The 25,776-nt window shown below is 41.6% G+C and overlaps 1 protein-coding gene across 4 annotated transcripts; it reads right to left on the bottom strand.

The window, feature by feature from the left end:
• LOC131446557 (2-oxoglutarate dehydrogenase complex component E1-like) lies at positions 1-24,550 on the bottom strand. Of its 4 annotated transcripts, XR_009233941.1 has the most exons (25): positions 23,255-23,351; positions 21,613-21,993; positions 20,246-20,434; positions 19,703-19,796; positions 14,029-14,144; positions 13,293-13,447; positions 13,021-13,167; positions 12,863-12,953; positions 11,169-11,348; positions 10,965-11,093; positions 9,975-10,154; positions 9,321-9,473; positions 8,994-9,096; positions 8,412-8,540; positions 7,521-7,671; positions 7,323-7,450; positions 5,753-5,931; positions 5,580-5,651; positions 4,632-4,757; positions 4,458-4,530; positions 4,208-4,371; positions 3,384-3,538; positions 2,353-2,511; positions 1,076-1,200; positions 1-976 (listed from the first exon to the last, which is right to left on the bottom strand). XR_009233941.1 is itself a non-coding variant. In XM_058617862.1 (24 exons), the coding sequence occupies exons 2-23, from the start codon at positions 21,847-21,849 to the stop codon at positions 2,391-2,393; spliced, it is 3,072 nt and encodes a 1,023-aa protein (XP_058473845.1). In that variant the 5' UTR covers positions 21,850-21,993; positions 23,255-23,351; the 3' UTR covers positions 1-1,200; positions 2,353-2,390. The 4 variants fall into 4 exon arrangements, 3 of the variants coding, with proteins under 3 accessions (XP_058473845.1, XP_058473844.1, XP_058473843.1); XM_058617862.1 differs by having other exon boundaries at positions 1-1,200; XM_058617861.1 differs by lacking the exons at positions 1-976; positions 1,076-1,200; positions 23,255-23,351 and adding an exon at positions 24,528-24,550 and having other exon boundaries at positions 1,579-2,511.
• Between the last annotated feature and the right edge of the window lie 1,226 nt (positions 24,551-25,776).

Raw genomic sequence — 25,776 nt, 5'->3', positions numbered from 1 at the left:
TACATTTTTATTTTATTGCATTTTAATTTACATTCAAACTCTATATTTGTGAGTTTTTAAGAGAGTTATTCAGCACCAACACATCATCAGGGCCCAAGCCTGGTGCCACACACTTAGTGTTTATTTTTTAATTAGTATTTTTCCACTTTGGAAACTTTGCCATATTCATTATTGTTATTATTTAAAATCTTTAAATAGTTTTTCCCCCACAACCTCTTACATGTTGACACACGTCACAAAAGATACAAACGGTAAACTTGACATTTTACATTTACGTCCTCAGGACCCAGACAAGCTTTCACGGAGCCCGACGCAGAATTAGACTTTGGGGCCCAGCACTCTGGAGTCCCCTGTGCTTATCATGTAACATTAGAAACTACTTTGTTTTATTCTTTAACATTAGAGTGCAGTAAAATCACAAACTCATATTCAAGTGAAGCTGTAAGTGAGGTGACACTGAACAACACTTGAATGACTCTTATGTTTTTTAAAACATGAGCAAATGTGCACTAAATAAACTGAACTGTAACTATGAAGTAAAACCAAATCACATAAACTCTTTAGATATCTAGTTTCCTCAGTTAGCGGTAGCACCGACAGGACATCACCAGGCACACGCACATTTCTCTGAGGGTTAGGGTGTACACAGGTGATGAGGGTGGGGAGGGACGGTGAAGGGGCCCCATTAAGCTGACCCTGAGAGTCTAGGATCACCTCTGCGTGCACACCTGACACACGTGACACAGGGCAACGGGGTCACTCCCTCCTCCGTGTCTGGCAAGATCAGTGACATTCCTGCTCTTTCCGATAAGTCAAGTGTCTCCACCCCCGGCTGATTGTACTCAATTGTAAGTCACTTTGGATAAAATCGCTGCTAAATGACATGTAATGTAAAGTGTGAGCATCAGTTACACAATCACAGCAACCTGCTCTGCAGCATTTCACAAATTGTGGTACGTGAGCTTCCTGCTGATACCTGGAGGAAAGTCAGAAATACTGTTCTGTACCAGAGTGCGTAGAAGATTAAACAAATAACCAAAAAAATATATAGTAAATGAAATAATAGTCACTTTACCTCTCGCGCCATCTCAATCTAAGTTCACTATACCAGTGTGTGTGAGGAAGAGGAGGATGGTGATGATGGTGTCGCTGAGTGTTTCCTCAGGTGTGACTCAGACAGGAAACTGTGGCTCAAAAACACTAAAGTGAAAGTGAAGTGAGTCCAACACCATGTTCTCACAAACAGCTGCTACATGCTGACACACAATCAAACACTGATGTCATCACCTATTATCAAGAAAGCAAAATAAGCACAAGAAAAATATGTCATTTTGTTTTAATAAAACTAAAAAAAGCTAAAACAATGTTTTTTGTGTGAATGAAGTATGTCGAAGTAAAAAAGAAATTCTAGGGTATAAATTAAAAATGAAATTCACATTACAGACTTGAAAGCTACTTTTAAGAATTCACTGGCAGAGGCTTTTTCTTCCAACAAGAACATTTAAATCAATTTAAGAATATTTGTCTTATTTTTAGTCGGGTTGTTTTTGATTTCTATTTTGTAAAAAAAAGCAACACAAATGTTACCTATTTTAGTAAAAATAAGTCACAAAACTTTTAGCGGCCGTGTAACCAGAGGCTTGCTGGTTCGAGTCCCCACCAGGTCACCCCTCCACATGTGGGTCATGTGGCTGCTGGAGACAATCCCAACTGAGAGCGGGTGAGAGTGGGGGTCACACCCGGGACGGGTCCCCAGAGACCCACGTGAGCTCACTGATGCAGGTCGTGTGTTCAGATGACGTTTGAGTGAAAGGAAACATCCTGTCGTTGATGTACGAGCATCAAGTTATCACATTTGTGATCATCATTTTTTATTATTTTGTGGATAAAATTAGGGCTATTATTGGCACAATATCAGTATTGGCTTTAAAATGTATTATGGGATATCAGCAAACACACTGGGATTGCTCAGTGAACATCTGCTGCCAGTTCATTTCCCTACAGAAGAGACTAAATGACCTCTGCAGTTGGACGCAAGGACAAACATGTCGGTATCGATTATCCCCCCCCCCCCAGTCTTTTTTTAGCGAATTAAAATTGTTCCCAAAAACAAAAAGGAGCGAGAAGCAGCTGATGATGGTGGTGGATCAGACTCGGGCCGATGTGGCTGATGACTGATGAAGTTCTTCTGATTCTTCTGATTTAAGGTAAAAGTCTTAAAAAATGATTTTTGTATAAATTAATACATTCAATGGTTTTCTCATACTTTTTTTCCTGAGGGTAAAAATGGAAACAAAGGAAGTCTTCACGGTAACAGTGTTGAAAAGTCATTGGAAAGGTTGCACGTGTTACCGTGTGAAGACGGACCGCTCCACGGTGAGTTTTGCTGACTAGACGTTTGGTGAGAAAGCCTCGAGATCCAGCGCCGTGTCGAGTAAACGCTGCAGCTCTGTGACGTGAGTGTGTTTGTTCCCGGTGGCTGGAGCTGCTGCGGGGTCGCGGCCAGCGTACCTGCAGCACACGCGACATCATGACAACGGACGTCAGCGCAACTTTAACACTGAACAAGAGCAACATTTTAAATAAAAAAATAGGTGCAGGTCAGCAGGAAAACAAGCTTCTTCATGTTTTATTGATGTCCAGCGACCCTAAATCCTCAGTCCCACAAATGTGCTTATGAATCTGTTTTCAGAGAAATCTGGATTCACTGTGAACTGGTCGAAATCAGAAGCCATGTTATCAAAGATGTGGACCTTCACATGAATGCTGGGAGGATTTACTTATATGGTCATTAAATTAACGCCAGGTCTGAAAAAAATAATGGAAGCCAACGTAGTTCCAGTCATTCAGAAAACCCAAACTCACTAGACTGTCATTTGTCTTTATCTCAGGACAGAAGAGCAACTGGTCTATCCGGTCGTCTTTCACAGACAGACAGACCAGTTCCCTCTCAAGACCTGGTACTGGCTTAGGCCAGAGAGTCGTGGAAAATTACACATCAACTAACAAAAACTGACCCACATTTATCAAGCAGATCCTCCGTGGTATCACAAGAGGCTGTTCATACATAAGAAGAGTTTCTGTTGGGATGAATGGATGAGGTCTGGTAATGTGATGGGATTAGATGTTTGACGAGATTAAAATGAAATATAATTTGTGACATTCAGAGAAATTCCTTCAAATCAGATGTTGCATTCTCTCAAATAAAGAACATATTCAGGACGATGTGACGGAAATTCAGGAAATTTCACGTAAGACAGGAGATAAAAACAGACGAGCATCAACATTCTATCAATCTAGAAGTAGCGTCCGTTTCCGTGTGTCTATGGCCTCAGTCGGCCTGTAATCCCGTCCCCGACGCATCAGAATGACCGGGATCTTACCACAGGTGCCGCGTGGAGTGGATGGTGGTGTGGAGGCGGGGCTTGACATAGTCATAATAGCCCTGGTTCTTGTGCTCTTCCTGACACCAGACGAGATCCGCTTTGAGAAAGCGCTCGGTCTCAGCTTTCACCAGGTCGAAGGGGAAAGGAGAGAGCTGAAGGAAAAGGAAATCACGTCCAAATAATAAAATATAATCAACAATATGTCCAGGTTTCTTTGCAGTGTCTGGAATTTGCAGAGCCATGTTTTTTTACATCACATTTTCCTTCCCTTTTAATTTTTAACACTTATTTTACTCGTAAATGTGATTCTCCGTCTCCCTCAGCAAATGTGTTGTAGGGAGTGGAGCAGTGAAGACAGGAAGTTACCCATGAGACGTCTGCTCTAACAGCAGCAGCAGAAAATACAAAAATAAAGTGTCTGGATCTGTTTCAAAGTAAAAGCAGTTAAAGCACTTGGATTACTCTCATGGATTATGTCTTAAACCCTCAGTTTATCTGCTGTATCCCGATATATGTGATATATGAGGAATATAATACACTATAATACACTTTAAATACACTCAAAAATATCTACATGTGAAATGAAATGGACTATAAATATGGTGAAATTCTGTTATAACACAAATAATTAGGCTTAGAATTAAAGCAGTGACTTTATTTAAATGTAATGTTGATTAATATACAGGTACATGATATTTAATTAATAATATTTAGTGAAAATGTATTGAATATAATAAACATGACAATTATCAATGCAACAGCCTTTAAAAGCAGGAAGAGATATGACGATATCTAAAATGTAAGATGGCCGCGACTCTCACCTGTTCGATGCGGACGACGGCGACAGCATCGTCCATGCCTCTGCTCTTTCGCTCACGAATCAGCTCGTAGTAGATCTTTCCGGAGCAGAAGATGACTCTCTTGACTTTCTCTGGGCTGGAGGCGACAGGTCCATCATCAGGGATGACACGTTTGAAGGAGGTGCCTGCAGGTTGTGAAACATACATTTAACATTTGAATAAAGCTGCATTATTTGTGCATTTCCTGCTGTTTATTTTGGTCAGCACTCACCTGGCAGCATGTCATCGAAGCTGGACCTGGCCTCTGGGTGGCGCAGCAACGACTTTGGAGTGAACACGATGAGCTTGAGGTACAGAGACAATGAGAGGGAACCGGGAAAGTTGAGCGACATGAATGGTGTGATGACGAGGAGCATGTGTGTGGTCGGTGTCACAGATCACTCACAGGTTTCCTGAAGGGCAGCAGGATCTGTCTGCGCAGAACATGGAAGTAATTTGCAGGCGTAGAGCAGTTGACGACGATCCAGTTACAGTCGTACAGCTGACGAACCGCCACGTCCTCCGTCAGTTTCTGAAAGACGGTCAAAGAATGGAAGCAAATATTCCGTCACTTGTATGACGTGAGGTGTGATCCTGCTGCAGTGATGCTGATGTTACTGCTCTGCCTCTGTCTGGTCTACGACGCGAACAGAAATAATGTTCCATTATTTGTATGCTGAGTCTTTCACCTGAACACAGGCTCTGTCAAGCAAAACTATCAGACCTGACTGAGGGAGTGTGTGTATGTACACAACAGCGCTGCCCCCTGATGGTCAGCTGTCAGCAGACTCCACACTGAAACCACTTGAAGCTCAGCTTCATCTGTTCTCTATGTTTCCAGCTTCGAGATGCATTCAAGAAACCTTGTAAGTTTCATCACCTCTGTGGAATCTATAGCATTGAATTTAGATGAGCAGATTCAAGATGCATTCAAGAAACCTTGTAAGTTTCATCACTTCTGTGGAATCTATATCATTGAGTTTAGATGAGCAGATTCAAGATGCATTCAAGAAACCTTGTAAGTTTCATCACCTCTGTGGAAACTATAGCATTGAGCTTAGATGAGCCGCTTCAAGATGCATTCAGGAACCCTTGTAAGTTTCATCACTTCTGCAAGCACACTACCACTAACTGAATACCTGCTGCTGCCACCTTGTGATGATAGATGTACCACAAATGAGGTCATCATTGGAGTAGAAAGATTTGACTTCAGTGCAATCATTGATAAAAACACTTGTTTTTGTATCTTCCTGATATATAACAAATAATAATCAATCAAATACTCATGCCCATCCTAATTTAGAATACTGTATCAGATGTACAGAGTGCAGTGTCTGTTCAGAGTCAAACTCACAGGGAAAACATCAGGGTCATCATTGCACATCTGCAGGAACCTCTCAGGACGGGCGGACGAGTGCTCTGGACCCTGAGAGGAGGACGGAGGAAAGACAGATTTTTGATGATGATGATGATGATGATGAACCTGAGCGAGGCAGAATGCTGCAGATCAAGTTTAGCGGGTCCTACCATTCCCTCCATGCCGTGAGGGAGCAGCAGCACTATGCCGTTGTGCCTGACCCACTTGGCCTGACCCGAGCTGATGAACTGGTCAATGATACACTGAGCCGTGTTATTGAAGTCTCCAAACTGGGCCTCCCACAGGACGAGAGCGTTGGGACTTGCCATGGCGAAGCCCAGTTCAAAACCTGCACCAGAAACAGAAACAGAAACCAGGTTTAAACAGAGCTGGATTTCAAACTTCAATGAGAATTCCAGTACTTTGTGATCCAATAAGCCGGCTGAAGAAGACTATGGTGTGGATGACTGAGAACTTCCACTGACACGGCCCAAATATTCTCAAAGTACTTGAAATGTTCTTTGTTTAAGAAAAATAATCTGCCAGCAGATGTTGCTCGGCTAGAATACTCAAAACTAAAATATTACATAAAATTGGTAATGAAACAGTTTGGACTTTTCTTTTGTGCTCGATGTCTAAAGCTAAGAGTTAGCAGAGCTTTGCTCTCATTTTTAAATCCAATTGTTCTTAATTGTCAGGTTTGATAAACTTGGTAATGAAAAAAGTAGCATTCAGAAATCAGTATTAAAATCCAGATATCAATACTGAGATAGCATCAAAGCAATATAAACATGGTAAAATCATGATTAACTATTGAATTTCTGTGATTAATCTTGATTATAAAGAGTTATCCAATCCAACTTTAAACCTGCTGCACAGAATAATAAACAATATACATACTGTAAAAAGCTCACACGAGGCAATGAAACAAATCTAAAAACAACTCAAATAAGTCAAAAGCCGTAAAAGATTAACACAATAAAAAGAAAATAAATAAAATTACATACATTTGTATTGGGTGGGTGGGTGGGGGGGAGGGTGGTCTTGTACCACTTATAACACAAGAGTCTATTGTAAAGATTTACCATAGACAAAGGACAGGAAACACCTTTAAACTACAGTACTCATGGTCTGTATGATGTAAAGGTCATTTCCTTAAACGTTCATGTTTTTGTGATTCCTATCTTCTTCTCCGTGTGAGACAGACAGGTGGGGGCGGCGCCCTGGTTGACGGGCCACCTCTGCATGCTGGTTACTGATGTGAGTATAAAGAGTAAACTGGTCCTTGATGAGTACGTAGTCACATTCCTGGAATACCTGTGTAACCAGATTTCTCTCAGTAAACTAATGAGAGCACAAAACACTCCACAGGTGGTTAAAGGTTTGACACAGGACCAACTCTGTTATTTACACACACACACACACACACTGACCTGTTAGCTGTTAGCTGTTAGCTATGCTGGCCCTCAGGCCGTCATGTAGTTGGCCACACCCTAAATTTTTAATTATTTTCTAATTCTGTACATCCTGGTCACTCCCAACCAAAATCTCAGCATCTTCAGCTCTGCCAGCTCCAGCTGTTTGACCCCAGATATTAAAACTCATCCACTTTCTCTACTTCTACTCTTCACATCTTCACCACACCACCTTCATGGTATTATGAAGGAGGACATGAGGAGAAGATGGAGGCAGAGGATTCGCTGTAGGTAGAGAAGAGGTTTGTGTGAGCATGCTACTTACCCAGTACTCCATATTCAGACAGACAACTGTTGCAGACAGTGTAAGGAGCCTGGTCAGGTGACATGTAGTTCATGGGGATGCAGATCCTCTTATCGACGTTCTGGTCGTGAAGAACATGGTGCCGGTGGCTGTGACAGATGAATGAATGCGTTAGCCTGGACTCCATTTCTCCAAGTGTGCACAGACATGAGGTTGTACCTGAAAGTGCCCCTCTCCACATCCTGTCCACTGAGACGTATGTGGATCCGGTCTTTGAGCAGAGAGCCAAAGGCCATGTACTCGCCGAGAGCCCAGTCACACACTCGCTGACTCAGCATGTCAGCGCGGCCCTTCAGGATACGAGTCAACCCTGAGGAGTGAAAACACAGGTGAAGACGAGAATCTGCACTGAAGAATAATAACTGTAATAAATACTGAATATAAGAAAGAAACAGGATCAAATATGTTCTAGAAGATTGGCAACTGTAACACTATAATGTTTTGTTCTAATTTATTCCTCTTCTTATGCTACACTGGAAAACAATATTTTCAAGACAGTAAAATAAAAAATAAACCTTGTTTTTGGGAAGTTTTGCTTAAAAGGGAAAGATAATCTTGGCAAATGTAAATTGTAAGAAAAAAACATCTTGCTTAACGAGAAGCTTTAATCACCAGTAACAAGTTAAAACAACGATGAATGAAATCCCTGCTCCTGGTTTGTGAGTTCACTCCTCGAGTCTGAACACTGAAAATAATGAAATACTGCTGTTAAATACAGATGTAAAATTCACTGATGGGTGTGTAGCTGTCCACGGTGTTTCTGTCAAGGAAAAAGTGGTAGAAGATGTTTTTGCAGTGTATGTATTAAATGATAAACTGTGATGTGTGTAGCTTTAGCCACAATGGGCACAATAAAGTGCATCATGTTTTATCATCATTGTATTGTATCGCATTATATTTTGAATTTATGGATGAAAAAAGCGTAGCTTTAGCAAGTTTCTAATCAGGTCATTTTTGGCCAGATTTGATATCCTACGTTTAATCTTGTAATAATATAATAATTGTCTCCATCAGTGTGTATTGTTTAAAACAGCACAGAGCAGGACGTGCCTCCATGGATGGTGAAATCTTCCACCGGGACTGAGGCAGCGATGTTTCCGATGTGGCCGAGCTCCTCTTCACTGATGCCGGTCGAAGGGCAGCTCATACTTTTAGGTTGACCCTCCAGAGTGAAGAAACCTGAACAACACAAACATTAGAATTAGAATTATACAAACAGAACCAGCACAACTGTTACTAACTACACAACAATTACTAACAACACTACTATTACTAACAACACAACTATTACTCACAACACTACTATTACTAACAACACAACTGTTACTAACAACACAACTATTACTCACAACACTACTATTACTAACAACACAACTGTTACTAACAACACAACTATTACTAACAACACAACTATTACTAACAACACAACTATTACTAATAACAATACTATTACTAACAACACAACTATTACTAACAACAAAACTATTACTAACAACACAAACATTAGAATTAGAATTATACAAACAGAACCAGCACAACTGTTACTAACAACACAACTATTACTAACAACACAACTATTACTAACAACACGACTATTACTCATAATAACAATCCCAAGATCTGAAGACAGACCAGGCCACGGTGAGTCGAGCCAGTGTTTGATGTGAAGGATCTTCTCGTCTTTGGAGCGAGCGTACGCCTCCTCGCAGATTTTGTCGTACCTGGCCACTTCCTCCTGAAGACAGATAGATACTATGTTAGTGTGAAATGGAACAACAAATGGGACAATAAAGTTCATCATTCTCACATAGGAGTAGAATGAAATTAGGCTTGTAACAGGAAGGTAAAATCCCAGCACGGGTCAAGGGCTTCAAAAAAACAACAAAACTAACAAAAATTGGCGTGTTTGCAAATGTTTGTGGTCAAAAGTAATGTTTTCTAATTCTGACTGTTATTTACCTCGTATGCTTGTGCTGTGACGACTCCATCAGTGATGAGTTTCTCAGCAAACTTCTGCAGGACTCCCTTCTGCTTCTTGACCTGCTTGTACATCAGTGGCTGAGTGAACATGGGCTCGTCCATCTCATTGTGGCCGTTCCGTCTGTAACACACCTAAATATGAAGAGGCAGAGTTTCAGGCAGTGGTTTCCTGACCTCACACATGACACACGTGGAAAAATAACCTAAGATGAAGTTTTAAGCTCTTTTTTTTTTAGATAAAATGTGTGGAGATCTGCATCAATGCTAAAAGGCATATATTATGGAACGATCCAGGTGTACTGGTCATGCACAAGTGAAGTCTCTCTTCTGTAATCTGCTTCGTTTTATTAATGACAAACAAGAATGGTGGAAAGAGTACAAGGATTTCTTGTATTAGACGGATGTTAGTCGTTGTTTGGTCAATAAAATGTCAGAAAGTGTTGATCATTGGATCATTTCTTTGTTATATGGAGCAAAGACACCAGACAATATTCACATTCAAGTGAATATTTCTTATTGTGAACAATATAATAAACCTTTTGGCAGCAGCCACAGTCTGTATAATAAATAAATAAATAAATAAAAAAAGGGTTAAAATGTCCGAAAAAGCATGAAACTCTTTGTATCACTGACCAGATCTACCACAACATCCTTGTGGAACGTGTTCCTCCACTCGGCTGCTACTCCGCACACATACATCACGGCCTCCGGGTCGTCGGCATTGACGTGGAAGATGGGAGCGTTCACGACCCGAGCTACGTCTGTGGGGTACGGCGATGACCGAGCCATCCTGGGGTCTGTGGTGAAGCCGATCTGTGTGGACACAAAGGAAAGTGATTTTCAATAACATCTGCAGTTTATACACTGACGTCCGTACAGAACACTCGAAAACTCCAAGTCCTGCACCGTTTGTTACTCCACAGCGAGAAGCTACAAAAGATTAATGATTTGCTGTTTTAGTCGAATCATTTGTTTAACATGAATAATTCAACAACTGTCCGTCAATTTGACTGTTGCCTAGCAACAAAACAACAACCATGTTCTGGCAAAGCAGTTACACGAATAAAACCAAAGACAACACATTATAAACATGAAACATGTACTTTATTTTCTTAACACAAGTACTAAAACGAAAGACGTTATAAAAATGTCTATTTTTATAGGAATAACTATAACTGACTTCTAAGAACGTAATATAATGTTGTTTTATTCAAAATCCCTGAAACTGCCATCAATTTTTTGGACAGGAAGTCATCACACTTTACACATCTATCCGCCCAAACACAGCGGTGTACACAGGCCGGGCAAAAGAGGCAGATTTACTCTAAATCTGTCATCATCATCCTCCTCTTCCTCACGTATACTTCACACACTGCTGTAGCCAGATTAGATTAAGATGGAGCGAGAGAGAAGGTGACTCTAATACTTGTTACTATTGATTACTTGTTATTATTTTGTTATTTGTTTTATTTTCTATGCACTCTAGTCAAAATCACATCAAAAGTGTCACCGGAGGAAGGTTGTGTACAACTGATGGTACACATGCCACAGTTTGAGAACCATAGGGTCTAGTATATACTGTACACCAGCTGGTTTTAGTGTGAAAGAGGCCTGAGTGCGTACCTGGTTGTTGACCACCACGTGTATGGTGCCATGGGTGGTGTAGGAGGGCAGGTCAGACAGGTGGAAGGTCTCGTACACGATGCCCTGTCCTGCGAATGCAGCGTCTCCATGCAGCAGGATGGACATCACCTGTCAGATCATCCATCAGGTTACTGCTTTCACCGTGTGATGAATGAGAAAGACACTTAACTGAAGGTGAAGTACCTTCTTGCCCTCGGTGTCTCCGCAGTAGAACTGCTCAGCTTTGGTCTTCCCCTGCACCACAGGGTCCACCGCCTCCAGGTGAGACGGGTTCGCCATGAGGGACATTGTGATGTCCCTCTTGCTCGCGTGGTTCATCGTCTTGTGATACATCCCCAGGTGATATTTCACATCACCTGATCCCTGAGAGTGGACAATGAAGACAGTGTGACGACACTCAGGGAAAAACTCCACAACTCCTGGAGAATGAAATGATTATTCATTCATTCATTCAGTTTAATCCAGCGAAGGCCGCAGTCCGACTGAGACGGGCCGTTGGAGGAGAAAATCAGTTTATTGGCTGTGTACGTCTGACCACGCCTGTGTACGCCTGACCACGCCTATGTACGTCTGACCACGCCTGTGTACGCCTGACCACGCCTGTGTACGTCTGACCACGCCTGTGTACGTCTGACCACGCCTGTGTACGCCTGACCACGCCTATGTACGTCTGACCACGCCTGTGTACGTCTGACCACGCCTGTGTACGCCTGTGTACGCCTGACCACGCCTGTGTACGCCTGACCACGCCTATGTACGTCTGACCACGCCTGTGTACGCCTGACCACGCCTGTGTACGTCTGACCACGCCTGTGTACGTCTGACCACGCCTCCATAAGCAGTGCTGTATCTCTCTATAAGTTGTGTGTATTGCACGGATCATCAACTGGCGGCTCGCAAGCTGAATCCGGCCCACAAATGAATTCCAAGGAAGAAAAATGTAACGGCCAATTGAACAAATGTGGGAAACGGTAAACTGTTACAGTTACGCGCAGCAATGACGGCTGCACACAGCACAGGATGACTTCATTCATTCATTCATTCATTCATGGAAAACACCCTTCAAATAACACATGTTAACATTGTGAATACTGTCATCAGTAACAATGAAGCATTTACTTTGTGTATATTCAAAAATGAGGACAAACTTTAACTGGTTTTGAACTCGTTTTAGATGCTGTTATTTTCACATTTGTTTCTATTTCAAAGTCTCAAAAACAAGGATAAAACCAACAGACTTCTCAGTCAAAAAAGAAGGTTAAAATGCCTTCAAAAAATAAAAAATAATAAATAAATAAATTCAATATCAAAATTCCAATAAATGCCAATTTGATTTAATTTTATCTGAATACCTCGCCCTGTAATGAACCCTGGTCCTGAACCCGTTTCCTGTTTCCTGTTGACCTTCACATCACCTCACACACAGCGAACAGTGAGAGGAACCGTGCTGCAGTTCATACATGCAGGAGTAATCGGACTATGAGTCGCGTTATCCAGGTACATTACTCTGACTAAGACTAGCTCGACTTTAGTCTGACTAACGTGTTTGCATAACATGAAGAAAACGGAATCATTATCTTAGTCCAACTCAAGTCAGGCTTTTAACATGTGTGTTAATGAAACACATACATCTGTTGTGTAGTGTGGAAACAGGTTAAACCCTCAAGCTCTAAAAAAGCAACTAAAGTGAAACGTTAACATTTGTGAAGCAGACATTGTGTCCACTTACTTTGATTTGAAATAATCAAACAAATCTAAAAATCAAGCAAATTAAAAATGTAAACATGTGACAAAAATGCAGTTCATGGTGATAAACTATTGTAGAAAAACATTCTGAACTATCATCATCGTTATGAGTCTGTGGGTGAAGTTCAAACCTCATCCGCAGCCTCCAGCTTGGATTCAAACTGGCAGAAGATTTGTTCGAGGTCTTTGCGGATGACGTTGGCCAGCACGTTGAGACGACCTCTGAGGAGACAACACAGTGGAATGATGTGAACGGTTTTTCATTTGAGGATTTAACCTGGATATTCACCTGTGAGGCATTCCCATGATCACACTCTCCACGCCGCTCTGACTGGACTTGTCGATGATGGTCTTGAGCGCTGGTATGAGCGACTCGCAGCCTTCCAGACCGAAACGCTTCTCCGAGGAAAACTTCCTCTGCAGAAAATCCTCAAACCTGTGAACCAGTGTGTGTGTGTGTGTGTGTCTGGTATCACTAAATCATTCAACACTAAACTAATTACTACCAAGAAGTACTGCTGTGAACACAATGTGGTGCTGATGAAGGAGCAAAGACCAGACCTGGTGGATTGGATCATCCGGGCCAACAGAGTCCTCTTCTCCTCCAGACTGAAGTGCATGACGCCTGGAGTCTCAAACTTGTGTCTGATCCACTGACACTGCTCCAAGTTGTTAATGAACATGAACTCCACTCCGACGTGCTGACAGTACGCCATCTGACACAAATACACACATATATATATATATATATACATACACAGTATATAATACACCTTATACGTCACAGGAATGGTTGTTTTATCATTTATTTGACTCCAGTTTACAATTTCATTGAATTCAGTGAATTAATATGTGGATTGGTGATAACATTTTAAACAATTTTAACTTTTTTTATTGGTTTATCAATAAGTTATTTGGTTTTTTATTGTTAAAAAGAGAAGTGACTTTTAAAAAGTAGCGTTTACTGGTTACTTCTTCAAAAAGCTTACTCTCTGTGGAAAGTAACTTTGTATGTTACTTGTTACTTTTACGTCACTTTCATTGAGCTCGATCTGTTCCTAAATGTGTCAAGTTCTACTCTAGAGGACATAACAGTATTTCTTTTGTGCTCTTTATTATAAAAAATCTGTCAAAGTCACTCTGACATTTGTTGATGATTAAATGCCACGCCCCCCTTAACAAATACATTCATGGCAGGAGGGGAGGGGCTAACATCAGGTGAGCACAGAAGACATCCTCACTGACCGGAGCTTTAAAATGTATCGCACAGTTATTTTAGGAATGTGGAGTATTTTACCTCGAGGCGCTGAACAATCTCTCTGAGCGGCAGAGTGCTTTCACTGCCACCGATGAAGGTGGTGGTGGGAAGACGGAACACTTTGTCCAGGTCCGACTCAGCCAGTCCATAAAAACCTGTTCAAAAACCAACAAGCACAGGCATGAGAACTAGGTCAATGTGTGTGTGTGGGGGGGTTAGACACGGAGAAGAGAGAGAGTGAGACAGGAGGAAAGGATGAGAGTGAGACCCTGACACTGACTGACTTCAGAATAACCACCAACACTCAACAGTTGAGTGGGATAAAGAAAAAATAAAGAAAAAGTTCTACTTATGTTCACGTCCCATTTTCTTACAACATATGATTGTGTAACTTTATTTTGGGGCGTGTGTTCATGTGTTCACTTCAGCAGCAGAGTGTCTGTTTCCATCACTGTGTTACATACAGAAAAGATTAGTCTGTGGAAAATGAATTTAAGACTAGAAAAGACTAGAAGCTTTATAAATACAAACTATTTACCATTTACAGAAAATGTCTTTAAGCATGTAATGCAGGTCAGAAACAGCACAGCTTTGATTTCAGAGTTAATTTACAGCGTATTATCAAACATCTCAAAGGAGAACGACGTGTGTACGGCTGTAAATCTCCACATGTCTTATATATGGGTACAACAGATATTATTTATAAGCCATATCACTCAGCATGCTGTGATAAGATCTTTATGTCGTACTGCCCAGCCCGAGGTTCTGTCACTACTCCATGACTCATGAGTCGCCGTGTGAGAGAGAGCAGGTTGTAAATATATCATGTGCTTCATTATAAGAGTTAAACAACGATGATTCCAGCATATATTCAGGGTCCGACCATTCAAACACGACTCAGACGCAACAACAAAGGCCTGATCACCTGAACACTCTCTCCACCAGAGATTACAGCGCATCCATATGTTGACATAGATAACATAGAATATAATCTTGTTAGACTCAATGTTGCACATTGTAACTTTCACAACAACTAAATCAGAGAATGCAGTGTCAAGCATGGACTGGGACTTATAATGTTGGATCATTCATTCATTCATTCATTCATTCATTCATTGTCTTCCACTTTATCCTCTATAGAGCCAGTACCAGCTGACATAATGTAAGGCGGGGTCACACCCTGGACTCGCCAGTTCATCGCAGGGCAAACCCGGAGAAAAGCCACACACGCACGCACGCATGCACGCACGCACACACGCACACACGCACACACACACACACACACACACACACACAGGAAGCTGCAACAGTGCTGGTCACATGACCGGTTAATTCATTTGGTCCATAAAATGTCAGATAATAATAAAAAGATTGTTTTTGTTTTGTTTTAAATGATCTGCACGATATTAGTAACACTGGCCGATATTGGCTGACATGACTAATGACTTCCACAGTGGGCTGAAGCGGCTGCTACCTCTTTATATTATTCTTTTCATGTGTAGTTGTTTTTAGACCTTTGAAACTATGACACTTCATACAGTGAAGCAGCGAATTATAGGATTTCTGTATCAGATTTGACATGTTTATCGGTCTGATATCTGCTCCAGTGGTTTGACCAGTGTCAATGTAATGATATCTGCTGATATCTGCTGATATAACAGCAAATCAGACCCTGTTAAAAAGTAACATGTGTCTCTAATTTAACATAAATGATTCATTGATTATTACTAACATCTTTAAATAAATAATGTTCTGATCATATTCAGATTACTTCAGTGCAATGTGTCACTTCTTTGTGTTTTATATTGTGTGTGTTCATTCTATAACTGATTCATCCATTTGAAAGTGTTTCAGCTTCTTAAAAGTGAAAACTTTCTTTGCTTCCAAACAAATCCTTAAAACTCGATCATTGTGGTTTGTGGACATTTGAAAACGTCATCGTCACAGTGTTCAAAACACTTTTCTGAGAAAATATTCGACAGATGAACCAGTGATGAGAAGAAAAACCTTCATCTGTGATGAGTGGACTTTGTCGACTAAGCTGAAGCAGACAGTGTGAGTGAAAAGATAAAGACTGAATGTGGCTGAAAGCAAACAAACAGATAACAGTGTGGATACAGTGTGTCGGACAGTGTGAGTGAACACGCGTGTTAGCTCATCTCAGCGCTGAAAACAGATGATGATCCCGTCGTGTCTGTCTACAATCTAATCACAGCAATAACAGATAAGCCTGAATGAGAACTGTATGACCCCATGGACTGCTGAGCAAAGGTCACACACAAACACACACACACACACACACACACACACACACACTTAGACAAATGCAATTTTGCAGCTTTTTAAGCTGTAGTTAAGGTCTTCATTAAAAGCTGGTAACTCATTGACTTGTTTTTTGAGTAGCGGTGATGAGGTACAGTGCTGTGACCAGTGAAACACAGACTTGATCCACTTTATTTCTACAGAATAATGTTCCTTTGTATGCCACGACCTCTGCCCTCATCATCATCATCATCATCATCATCATGAAGTTCACATGCTGGCACACAGGAGTGGTTCCACCCACTGCTGCCTCCATCACCATGACTTTGGTGTGTGAAAGTCTTCAGTGAGGTTTACCTACGTCATTGATGAGGAAGCAGGAGATAAGCAGCTCCTGTGTCAGTCCATCACTGAGCCATATACACTCAAATATGTTATGTATATAAATCTGCATGTTTTTGGACTGTGGGAGGAAACCCACACACACACACACACACACACACAAACTCCATACAAACACACAACACTAAACAATTCATCGATTATTTATCAATTACTAAATTAAATTAATCCACAACTATTTTGATAATCGATTCATCGTCTTGAAGCTTTTTTCATGATTGAAACAAGATTTCTGATTGTTTAAGCTTATTTTCTTCATTTCTTTGCTCTGATAATAAAGAAATCATTCAAAGTGAATCAATTTGGTTTGTGGACAAAACAAGACATTTGAGAACATCATCATTTCCAGGTTTGACGAACACCGATCAACATTTTTTTAAGATTTTCTGATATTTTATGGACCAAACGATTAATTGATGAATCGAGAAAATAATTGACAGATTATTGGATTATGAAAATAACTGTTAGTTGCAGCTCTACACAACACACACACACACATAGACTGTGCGTCAGGTACATCACACAGAGCTTTTCACGTGTTCTTTCAGGCTGACCTCTGTGAGCATCAGCAGCAGCAGCATCAGCATCAGCATCAGCAGCGAGACAAAGCACTGAAACTGAACAATAACACTGGACAATGGATGAACACTAGAAACACTAGAAACACTAGAAACACTATATTCCAGTGGTCAGCAACTGGCAGCCTGTGATCATAGAACTGGTCTGTCAGCATCAGTATGTGGTCCAGCACGGTGGGTTTTGGAAATGCTTTTAAAATGATTTGCTTTTTCTTCACAAATGACAAATTTCAGAATTCAACCGCCTTTATTTTGAAAAATAAAACACGGCTTTTGTGATGTCCATAAAATAACTGACGTTTTATTTTCTGCATCTCACACACATTTTCGTCTTAAAAGAGTAACAAGATGGCGATTGAAGACAACGTCCACATTATCAGCCACAGGGGAGCTCACAAATGTGTTGTTTTTGTCTCTGAATGAAGACGCTTTAAGACACTTTTAATCGATACATTTACTAAATTCTGAATAGTTTAGATTAGAAGGATTTGTCTGATGTTTGGACTTAAAATTCAAACTAAAAACCAAATTCAAATTAAAAAACCCCCGGCCCTATTCCATGTCCTCCTAACAATCAGCTGCTTTTAAACGCTGAGGCCCGGCCTTTTCTTTCTGCAGGCGTGCGGCACGCACACACACACACACACGCACACACACATACACACACACACACACACACACACACATCAGCAAACACACATATTTTAGCATCTGTTTTGACTGTTTTGTGCTGTGGTGATGAGTGTGTGTGTGTGTGTGTGTGTGTGTGTGTGTGTGTGTGTGTGTTTATGTAAAGCTGAGCTCCCAGACTGATCCATCTCAAGAACTAAGTGATGAATAAACGAGTTCTTCTTCAAAGTCAAACACACATTATTTCTAAATGTTGCACCCACAGCGCTGTGTTCAGAATTATATTTAATTATAAAGCACATTCTTATCTTGTCGTTATAGAGACACTGATAAGAACACAAGTGCACAGAAACATCTGCGCACTGATGATTACAGAATAAACATTTACAAAAGCGCTTCATTCATCTCAGTGGCATTAGAGAGTTCACGTTACACTTTTAAAAAACAGCTGATTACTCTATCGGTCCGATACACTCAAGGTTGTAACATCAGTATCGACTGCAACATTACACAGTTATTTTGTGTAATGTAATGTTTTAAATTGTTTTTATGAGCATCCATTTACAGTCCAAAGGCTAAATGAAAACGCAGGAAGATCACTGTAGATAAGGAGATGTGAATTGATGGGTGTGTCACACAGACTAAGGAAATAAAGGCAAGCCTGTTTTTTATGAGCATTTTCAATTTGCACGTAAAAACATTTGAATGGAAACAGAAATTAAAAAAGGAAGTGGAAACGTTGACAAATTGATTAAAGGTGAGTTCAAGCTAGGGATGCACAATATTATCGGCACCATATCAGTATCGGTTGAGATTGGCTTTAAAATATATTATTGGTGAACAAGATGGCCTGATTATTTAAACTATCATAAACTATTAAACTATTTATTATTAAATTCATATCTACATTTGCTGTGACACGAATATAAAAAATATGATTTAACTTTACTACAGAAGAGAATAAATGATGAGTAGATATATCGGTATCGGTATCGATATCAGCACAAATAATAGATGTGGTTTAGTCTTTTCCCCGTCCTGGACATGAGGAGGGACGTGTGGACTGATCAGGAAACAACAATCTTACAATGAGCAATAAAAATGCCACACAGGGTTCCAACACCTTGGTTGACATCCAATTCAATGACCTTTCAAGGACTTTCCAGGATCAATTCCCTCAAATTCAGGGACCGAATGTGCTTACACAGCTTAAGCTGCGCTGCCCCTGTTATTGATTTGCAGAAGTCTGCATCTGGACGAGTGATTGTCCTCGGGATCGAGGTCAAAGTCAGTCTTTGTCCTTTTCTTTGGTGAAACAGAGATTCTTGGAATCATCACGTTATCCACGTTACTCGCTCATTGTTCTGCATCTCACGTCAACAGTGGAGAGAAACAGCGTCACAGTGTCCACAACACTGCCACTAAATACAACTACTTTTTATGTCTTTTTAGGGCAATTTAAAAAAGTTTCAAGAGCCTTGATTTTTTTTCCCAAATCAACAAACTTTCAAGGAATCCAAGGACCCAAACATGGTGTGCTAAAAACGTTCCTTGTAAGACTTTCTCGCGTGTAGTACGGGCTAGCTTCATCTATAAGGTAAGCGTGTATAAGTGGACACTCTTTTACAATCTTTTATAGAAGCTGGGTCAGGCAGAACTTTGCCGTCAGCTAGTACTGATTTATTTGGGTATTGTTCGCGGTCCTTAATCAGCAACAAAAGAACATATTGAGAATGATTGGGTGAAGAAGCGTGGACATTCATGCTCTTCACTTACCTGTTGTGATGACTCTCACTAGTCTTGGAATGTTTGTTTACAATGAAAGCGTGTGTATTTCTCACCGACGTTCTGCAGACCAACGGTACACGGAGCATCGTCAAAGTCCACACAGCTGATTTCCAGCGGGTCCAACTTGGCTATGTGATGCCCTCGGACCTACACAGACACCAGGAGAGGGAAAAAAACCACTGACACTGTCAAAACCACTGACAGCTTCCTGTAAGGCTTCCTTACGTGTGTTATATCGTATATGTATACATGTTAGCACAACGTTCGGCACAGACGTGGGTCAGAGGTGTAAGCAGAGACGAGATTTACTGCAACAGGAATATCTGAGGGGGATAGTTTTTGAAATAGAGTTGTTATCAGTTGGTCTTAATAACCATATAACCAATAACGAGACATTTGCCTTTGCCACTTCTCAACAGTAGCGCGGTGAACTTGGGCGTGATGTCACTCACAGTTCCAACTTCCAAGTTCCGATGTTAATGGAACACAGTGTAAGTTGTTTTTTCTAATGTTATTAAACATACTTGTCTCAGTTTAACTGTAGAATAATCTGGTGATAATAACGTGTTATTGTATGTTAAAAGTTTGTGATTTACCTGATATGCTCGTATGAGTGACTGTACTGCTAGATGATCCTTCACCAGTTTCTCCAGGTTCTGTCCAGCCCCCACCTGATGCTGGACCCTGGTCAGTCCCTGAGAAGGTCCACTGAGGGGGGGAGGGCTCTGGTAGGCTCCACCAGGAGGAACGCCTGCATTAACGTTGCGGAAAAATACATCCCAGGACTACATGGAGACAGAGAGGACGAGAAGAAGGAAGAAAATCATGAGTTTCTCAGCATTTGCTTAGAGGCAAAGTAATCCTGGGTCAACACAAGCAAACGGTCGGAAAAAAGGATTCTTATCAGTTAAAAACGTTCCCAGGATTCAAGATGTCATCATCAAATATCTGGGTCTTGTTGTAGTGAACCAGAAATATTCATCAGCAGAAAATCATCACGTCAGAGAAGCTGGAGGTTTAGTATTTTTACATGAAAAAAAACCACGAGACAATCAATCAATCATGAAAATCACTGTAGCTAATTAATCACTGAGCTCATTGTTCAGGTCTCATTTCTGATGCTAACATGCATAAAAACATCATTTTACCTTTACTAAATTATTAACAGCAATATTAAGACGTCGATGGTTACTGGGTAAAATATCATGACTGACAGCTGACAGAGTGTAACGACAGCACCGGGATTCATCCACCAGTGCAGGCTGTTAGTTACTGATAGATTACTAACTTAATTAGCAATATCTGTTACAGAACATTCAATTCAATTCCATTTTATTTGTATATCAGTACATTATCTCCAGGCTCTGTACATAGACAACATCCTGACGAGAATCCTCTGCTAAATATAGACATTTCTCTGCTAGTTGTTGGAGGTTAACCCACGGTTTTAGGATTGTTAAGTAGTTTTAAGTCATCTACAGTTCGGCTTGGTTTGTGTGTGGGACGTCTCTTCCAGTAACCGCCAACCGTGCATCTCTGTGTTTGGGAAGAAGGCGAGTGCAGAGTGTGTTCACAGAGGGATGCAGAGGCAGTCTCTGGTTTTTGAACCTGCGCTCAATCTACAGTAGACTGGATGAGACGCCGTCTTCATTAGTGCAGCGCACTTTATGATGTTTATTAAAATAGGCAACGTGGTAACTTGAAAGAGAATTCAACATTTCGACTCTCTATTTAATTGTCCAGGTGAGCATGTGTTGATAAAGTGGCCACACCTTCTTAAAATATTCCCATGTGTGAGACGTTGTTGGAAAGCTTAGAAATGACACTTTCAGAATGTATAAATAACTCAAAATGTCCCTCAGGAGACTTGTTCCTGGTTTTCCCATGGCGGGACACAAACTTTGCACAGGTATCTGTGACCACTGATCACACAGGTGACACAGACACAGACACAGACAACTACCTTGTGCACATTGTTGGGATCCTCCAGCCACGCGTAGTACATCTCCTCCACATAGTTAGAGCTGGTGCCATTGAGAAAGGGCTCGGCAGTCACAGATGTGTTCAGACGCCGCACAAGCTGAAACGTCCTTAAACTGCCACGGAGCGCAGATGATGATCCGACCTGCGGGACATTCTGGACTGTCTGTGTCGCCGCTAAAGGCCGAAGCCTTGCTACTGTAGTCCTTAAGCGGTGCATGGCCGCCGTTTAGCCACAGCGCCTCTGCTCACCTTCTTCCTACAAGAAATCCTGCAGGAGTCCCTCAAACAGGCCGGCAACTCAACTGGTTTCTCCAAAAGTCCTGATCCTGAACCTCAGCCTCTCTGAACACTCCACTGGATCCTGTTTAACACACATCGAACCAGAAAGATTCAGTATCTTCAAGGCTATGTTTATTTCAAGTTAAACTAGATGCATATGTCTAATGTCCCCAGACATTGTCCATCTGTCTATATACTAGTCAGATTATTTTCCATACAACATTAATCAACCTTTGCTCCTCAGCAGGGCAGTGTGTGTGTGTGTGTGTGTGTGTTTGGAACTGACTGAAAATAATCGTCAGTGTCTGTGTTATCCACAGTCAGTGTTCCATTTACATCGGATGTCAGAAAGTGTGGTGCGTTGCTTCACCAAAACTGGACGTTTGCAAACTTTTGTAAATCAATCTTTCCTCGATTAAGTTTACATTACAGTTTTGGAAGGAGATATTTCCTGAAACGACGCCGTGTTTACAGTTTACGTTTCATGCCGTTTCCGTCTGGATGTGGCCTCATTGTTTGTCTACACAAAAACACATGGGTGATGTTTTGAGATTTTCCCACTTTCAGGGTTTCAAAAATGCTGTTTCAGTGTGGATCAAACACCTCCCATGACCGAGTGGACATGGCCTGATGCCAGTGGAAACAGAAATGCCTCTGCTCGCTTCTATCTAAGTCGTGCTAACTTTATCAGCGTTTAATTTAATTAGTTTCATCATGAAAAAAGAAGCACAAACACTTTTCTCTCTTGCTGCAAAATAAGCTGTTTCCTAGAAGAAAAGCTTCGGCTTATAGAACTCGGACCGACCAGCCAAACGTCATCATAAAGCAAGAAGTTCACTGGTTCTTTCTCCAGGAGCTGGTATGAGAAGAAGGACTGGCTGACTGGTTGCCCTAGACCAGGTCCATGTTATGTTTTCCTGCCTCTGCTTTCAGATGCCGGACACTGAACAAGCCTGGATTCAAACAGGTAACACAGACATTTATCATATGGACAATGTTATATGAACTAAACAGAGACGGGCAAAATTCAAATGGCTGAAAAGTGCAAACTTTGTGTTATTTACATTAAAGTGAAACAGGCATGAGAATGGTGTGTTGACATGTCCTAGTCACAACTGTGCTATATCACCACAGTCCATGTGAACAACTGACCAAAACAAAGGAAGGGAATTGAGTGTAAAATCTGTAAAAAGCTCCAGACCCGTATCTATGGTTAGCCCTCAGTAATGACTCTCACACACACACACACACACACACAACATGAAAGCGTCACGTGCGTGACAAGCAGCAACTTGAGCAGTAAAATAACAAACTCTGTGACGAACATGTCACGGTCTTCTTACCTTCTCCACACACAGGAGCCGGCTTCTGTGTGAAAGAGCGACTCCTTCCTACTCAACACCGTCCCGTCCCGTCCTGTCGCGCGCTCGGACACGACGCGCGCCCTCCACTCTCCACGCGCTGAGGTGCCGCCGTGTCGCGCGCTTATCACTTTCTGTGCTGATGCGTCAGAGAACGTCACAGTTTGAGTATTACGTCATCGTCTGCGTCTCTTCTCACCTGTCGTTTCCTCTCACACATCATCACGTTTCGGCTCATTGATGTTTGACATATTTGCTGATGTCATGTAAACTTTTTTTAAATAATAAACACGGTCTGCACATGTTTTCTCCCGTTGGAGATTAACGCACGTTTCCATGATTTTTAAGTCTTTTTAACTGATCTACAGTTCGGCGTGATTCTTGTGTTGGACATCTGGCCAATCGGCAGCCAGCAGTCTGCTGACGTCATGCATTGTACCTGCTCACCAGAGCATGTACTAAAGAAGGGCCGCCACAGTGTCGTTAAATAATGGGAAACACTGTAAGGGACGCACATTCATGGTCCCCAGAGTATGAATCCTAGTGTTACTATTACTGTAACACACATATGAGGTTTACAGACTGAAGCTTTTATTACTATTTATAACTATTATTATGATTGTTCGATTCTCTCTCCCGTCTGCAGCTTTTGAGCTGATGTGCAGTTGTTCAGTGTTCAGTCTGATTCTTGTGTAGGAAGTCGTGCTCATGACTCCTCCAGTGACGATGCTCTCTGACCAATCAATGGTCGGCAGTGTGACAACGTCACATTTTAGTATCAGCTCGGAGCAGGAAGTAAAAAAACACGGGGTACCATCACTGATGAAAAAGAAAAACAAACGAGTAGCATCGGATTGAGCTGTGCTATAAGTGTATAATGGAAAAATGCCATAGATGCCACCCAAAACGGAACAAAACGGAAGCAATCTGTTGATTAACTATTTTAAATTGCCCCTTTGAAGACGTCTTTTTACTATTATAAGGTAACTATAATAATAAGTAACTGCTAAGTTTCCTGTTAACCCTGAAAGTACTCAACAACCTGGTCAGTACACTTCTCTTGGTTTGCTGTGGGGAAAGAGACAGAGCTGCACATTATCTATGTTTCAGCCTCTCACCATCAAATACGACTGTTTTCAGTCAACAACACGGATCCACACAAGGACCTCACCAGTGCATTTCATTCAGTAGAGTAAATAAACTCTCACACCTTCAGCATCTCAGACCCTCCGATGTCTCCACTGTCTCTGCTCACCTGGGTTAAAGGGTGGAGGCCTGACCACAGTGACCAGATCACAGCAAATGACCCAAGAAATCACAGCAAGAGTTTAAACTCAACCACACGCAGGGTGTCTGCATGCACATCAGAGGAATTCATATCATCATTGGTGTCAGTATAATAAATAAATAAAAAAGAAGTCTCAGTCATTTACTAATCACTTGCCACATGCTGTTTGCCTTTGATCTGCCTTCCCTGCCTCTGATCTGCCTTCTGTTCTCTTGAAAAGTTCCAGAAAAAGGTTCTAAAAAGAAGTTAAAAGAGGTATTGAGAGCATTTTAGTCAACCAAACACTAATGAAACAGGAGGCCATAGATCATGACAAATGAAGAGAGTGTTTAGACTAAGTCTAATTTGCATGGAATAGAGTTTTCAACGGGTCAGGTCAGTCAACAAACCGAAAACATCTGCAAATGAGGCGGGTCGGGGGTCGGGCCTCGAGCCTCCGTTTTCCGCTCATAAAACGCGTTTCTTGCAGGTTGTAAATGACATGTTTGCTACGCGCGTAACCTCCGACACTTGCACGAGCATGTTCATTTTTGGAGCATGTTATGATGCTGAGCGTGAACTGGAGGGAGACAAACATTCCACTCTGCATCTTGTGCTGCTATGGGCAGAAAGACTCAAGACATCACTGCCAGCAAAATGCCAACGACACTGCACAGCTGGCAGCCGTGCGTCAACGGCATGCGCACCGGTTTTGCGCACCACTCCACAAAGCCGCAACATTCCCGTAGCCGAAATTCAACGAGCTGCGGATGCTGCCGCTGACGCTGACCAAAGGGCAAACGTACAACACCATGTGGAGTCCCGCCTGTTAACTGCGCAGCCGGTACCGGAGGACCCAGATGACGCGAGCCAGTAGACGAGTAGACGGACAACAGCAGCAGCGGGAGCAGCAGCAGAAACCTGCAGCTGCTCCCGCTGCGAATAAAACACCGCGCTTTGATCAATGGGGAAATGTAGGGTTTCGGGCCCGGGTCGGGTTCAGAGCAGATACAACGGTGCCTTCGAGTCGATGCTTGGGCCCTAATGAAGAAAAAAGAGAAAGAAAAAACTTGAAAGAAAAAAGAAAACAGGAAAACAGTGGGGAAAAATGTTGACTCAGCATTCCTGACTCGACATTCCCAACTAGTACAGAAAACAAGTAACAAGAAGTGGACATGCTGACTCAGCGTTCCCGACTAATAATCAATAAAACAGGGAAAAAAGAGTTGAAAATACT

Source organism: Solea solea, chromosome 19, assembly GCF_958295425.1.
Source record: "Solea solea chromosome 19, fSolSol10.1, whole genome shotgun sequence".
NCBI classification, from domain to species: Eukaryota; Metazoa; Chordata; class Actinopteri; order Pleuronectiformes; family Soleidae; genus Solea; species Solea solea.
This window is presented reverse-complemented; position numbering and strand designations above follow the sequence as displayed.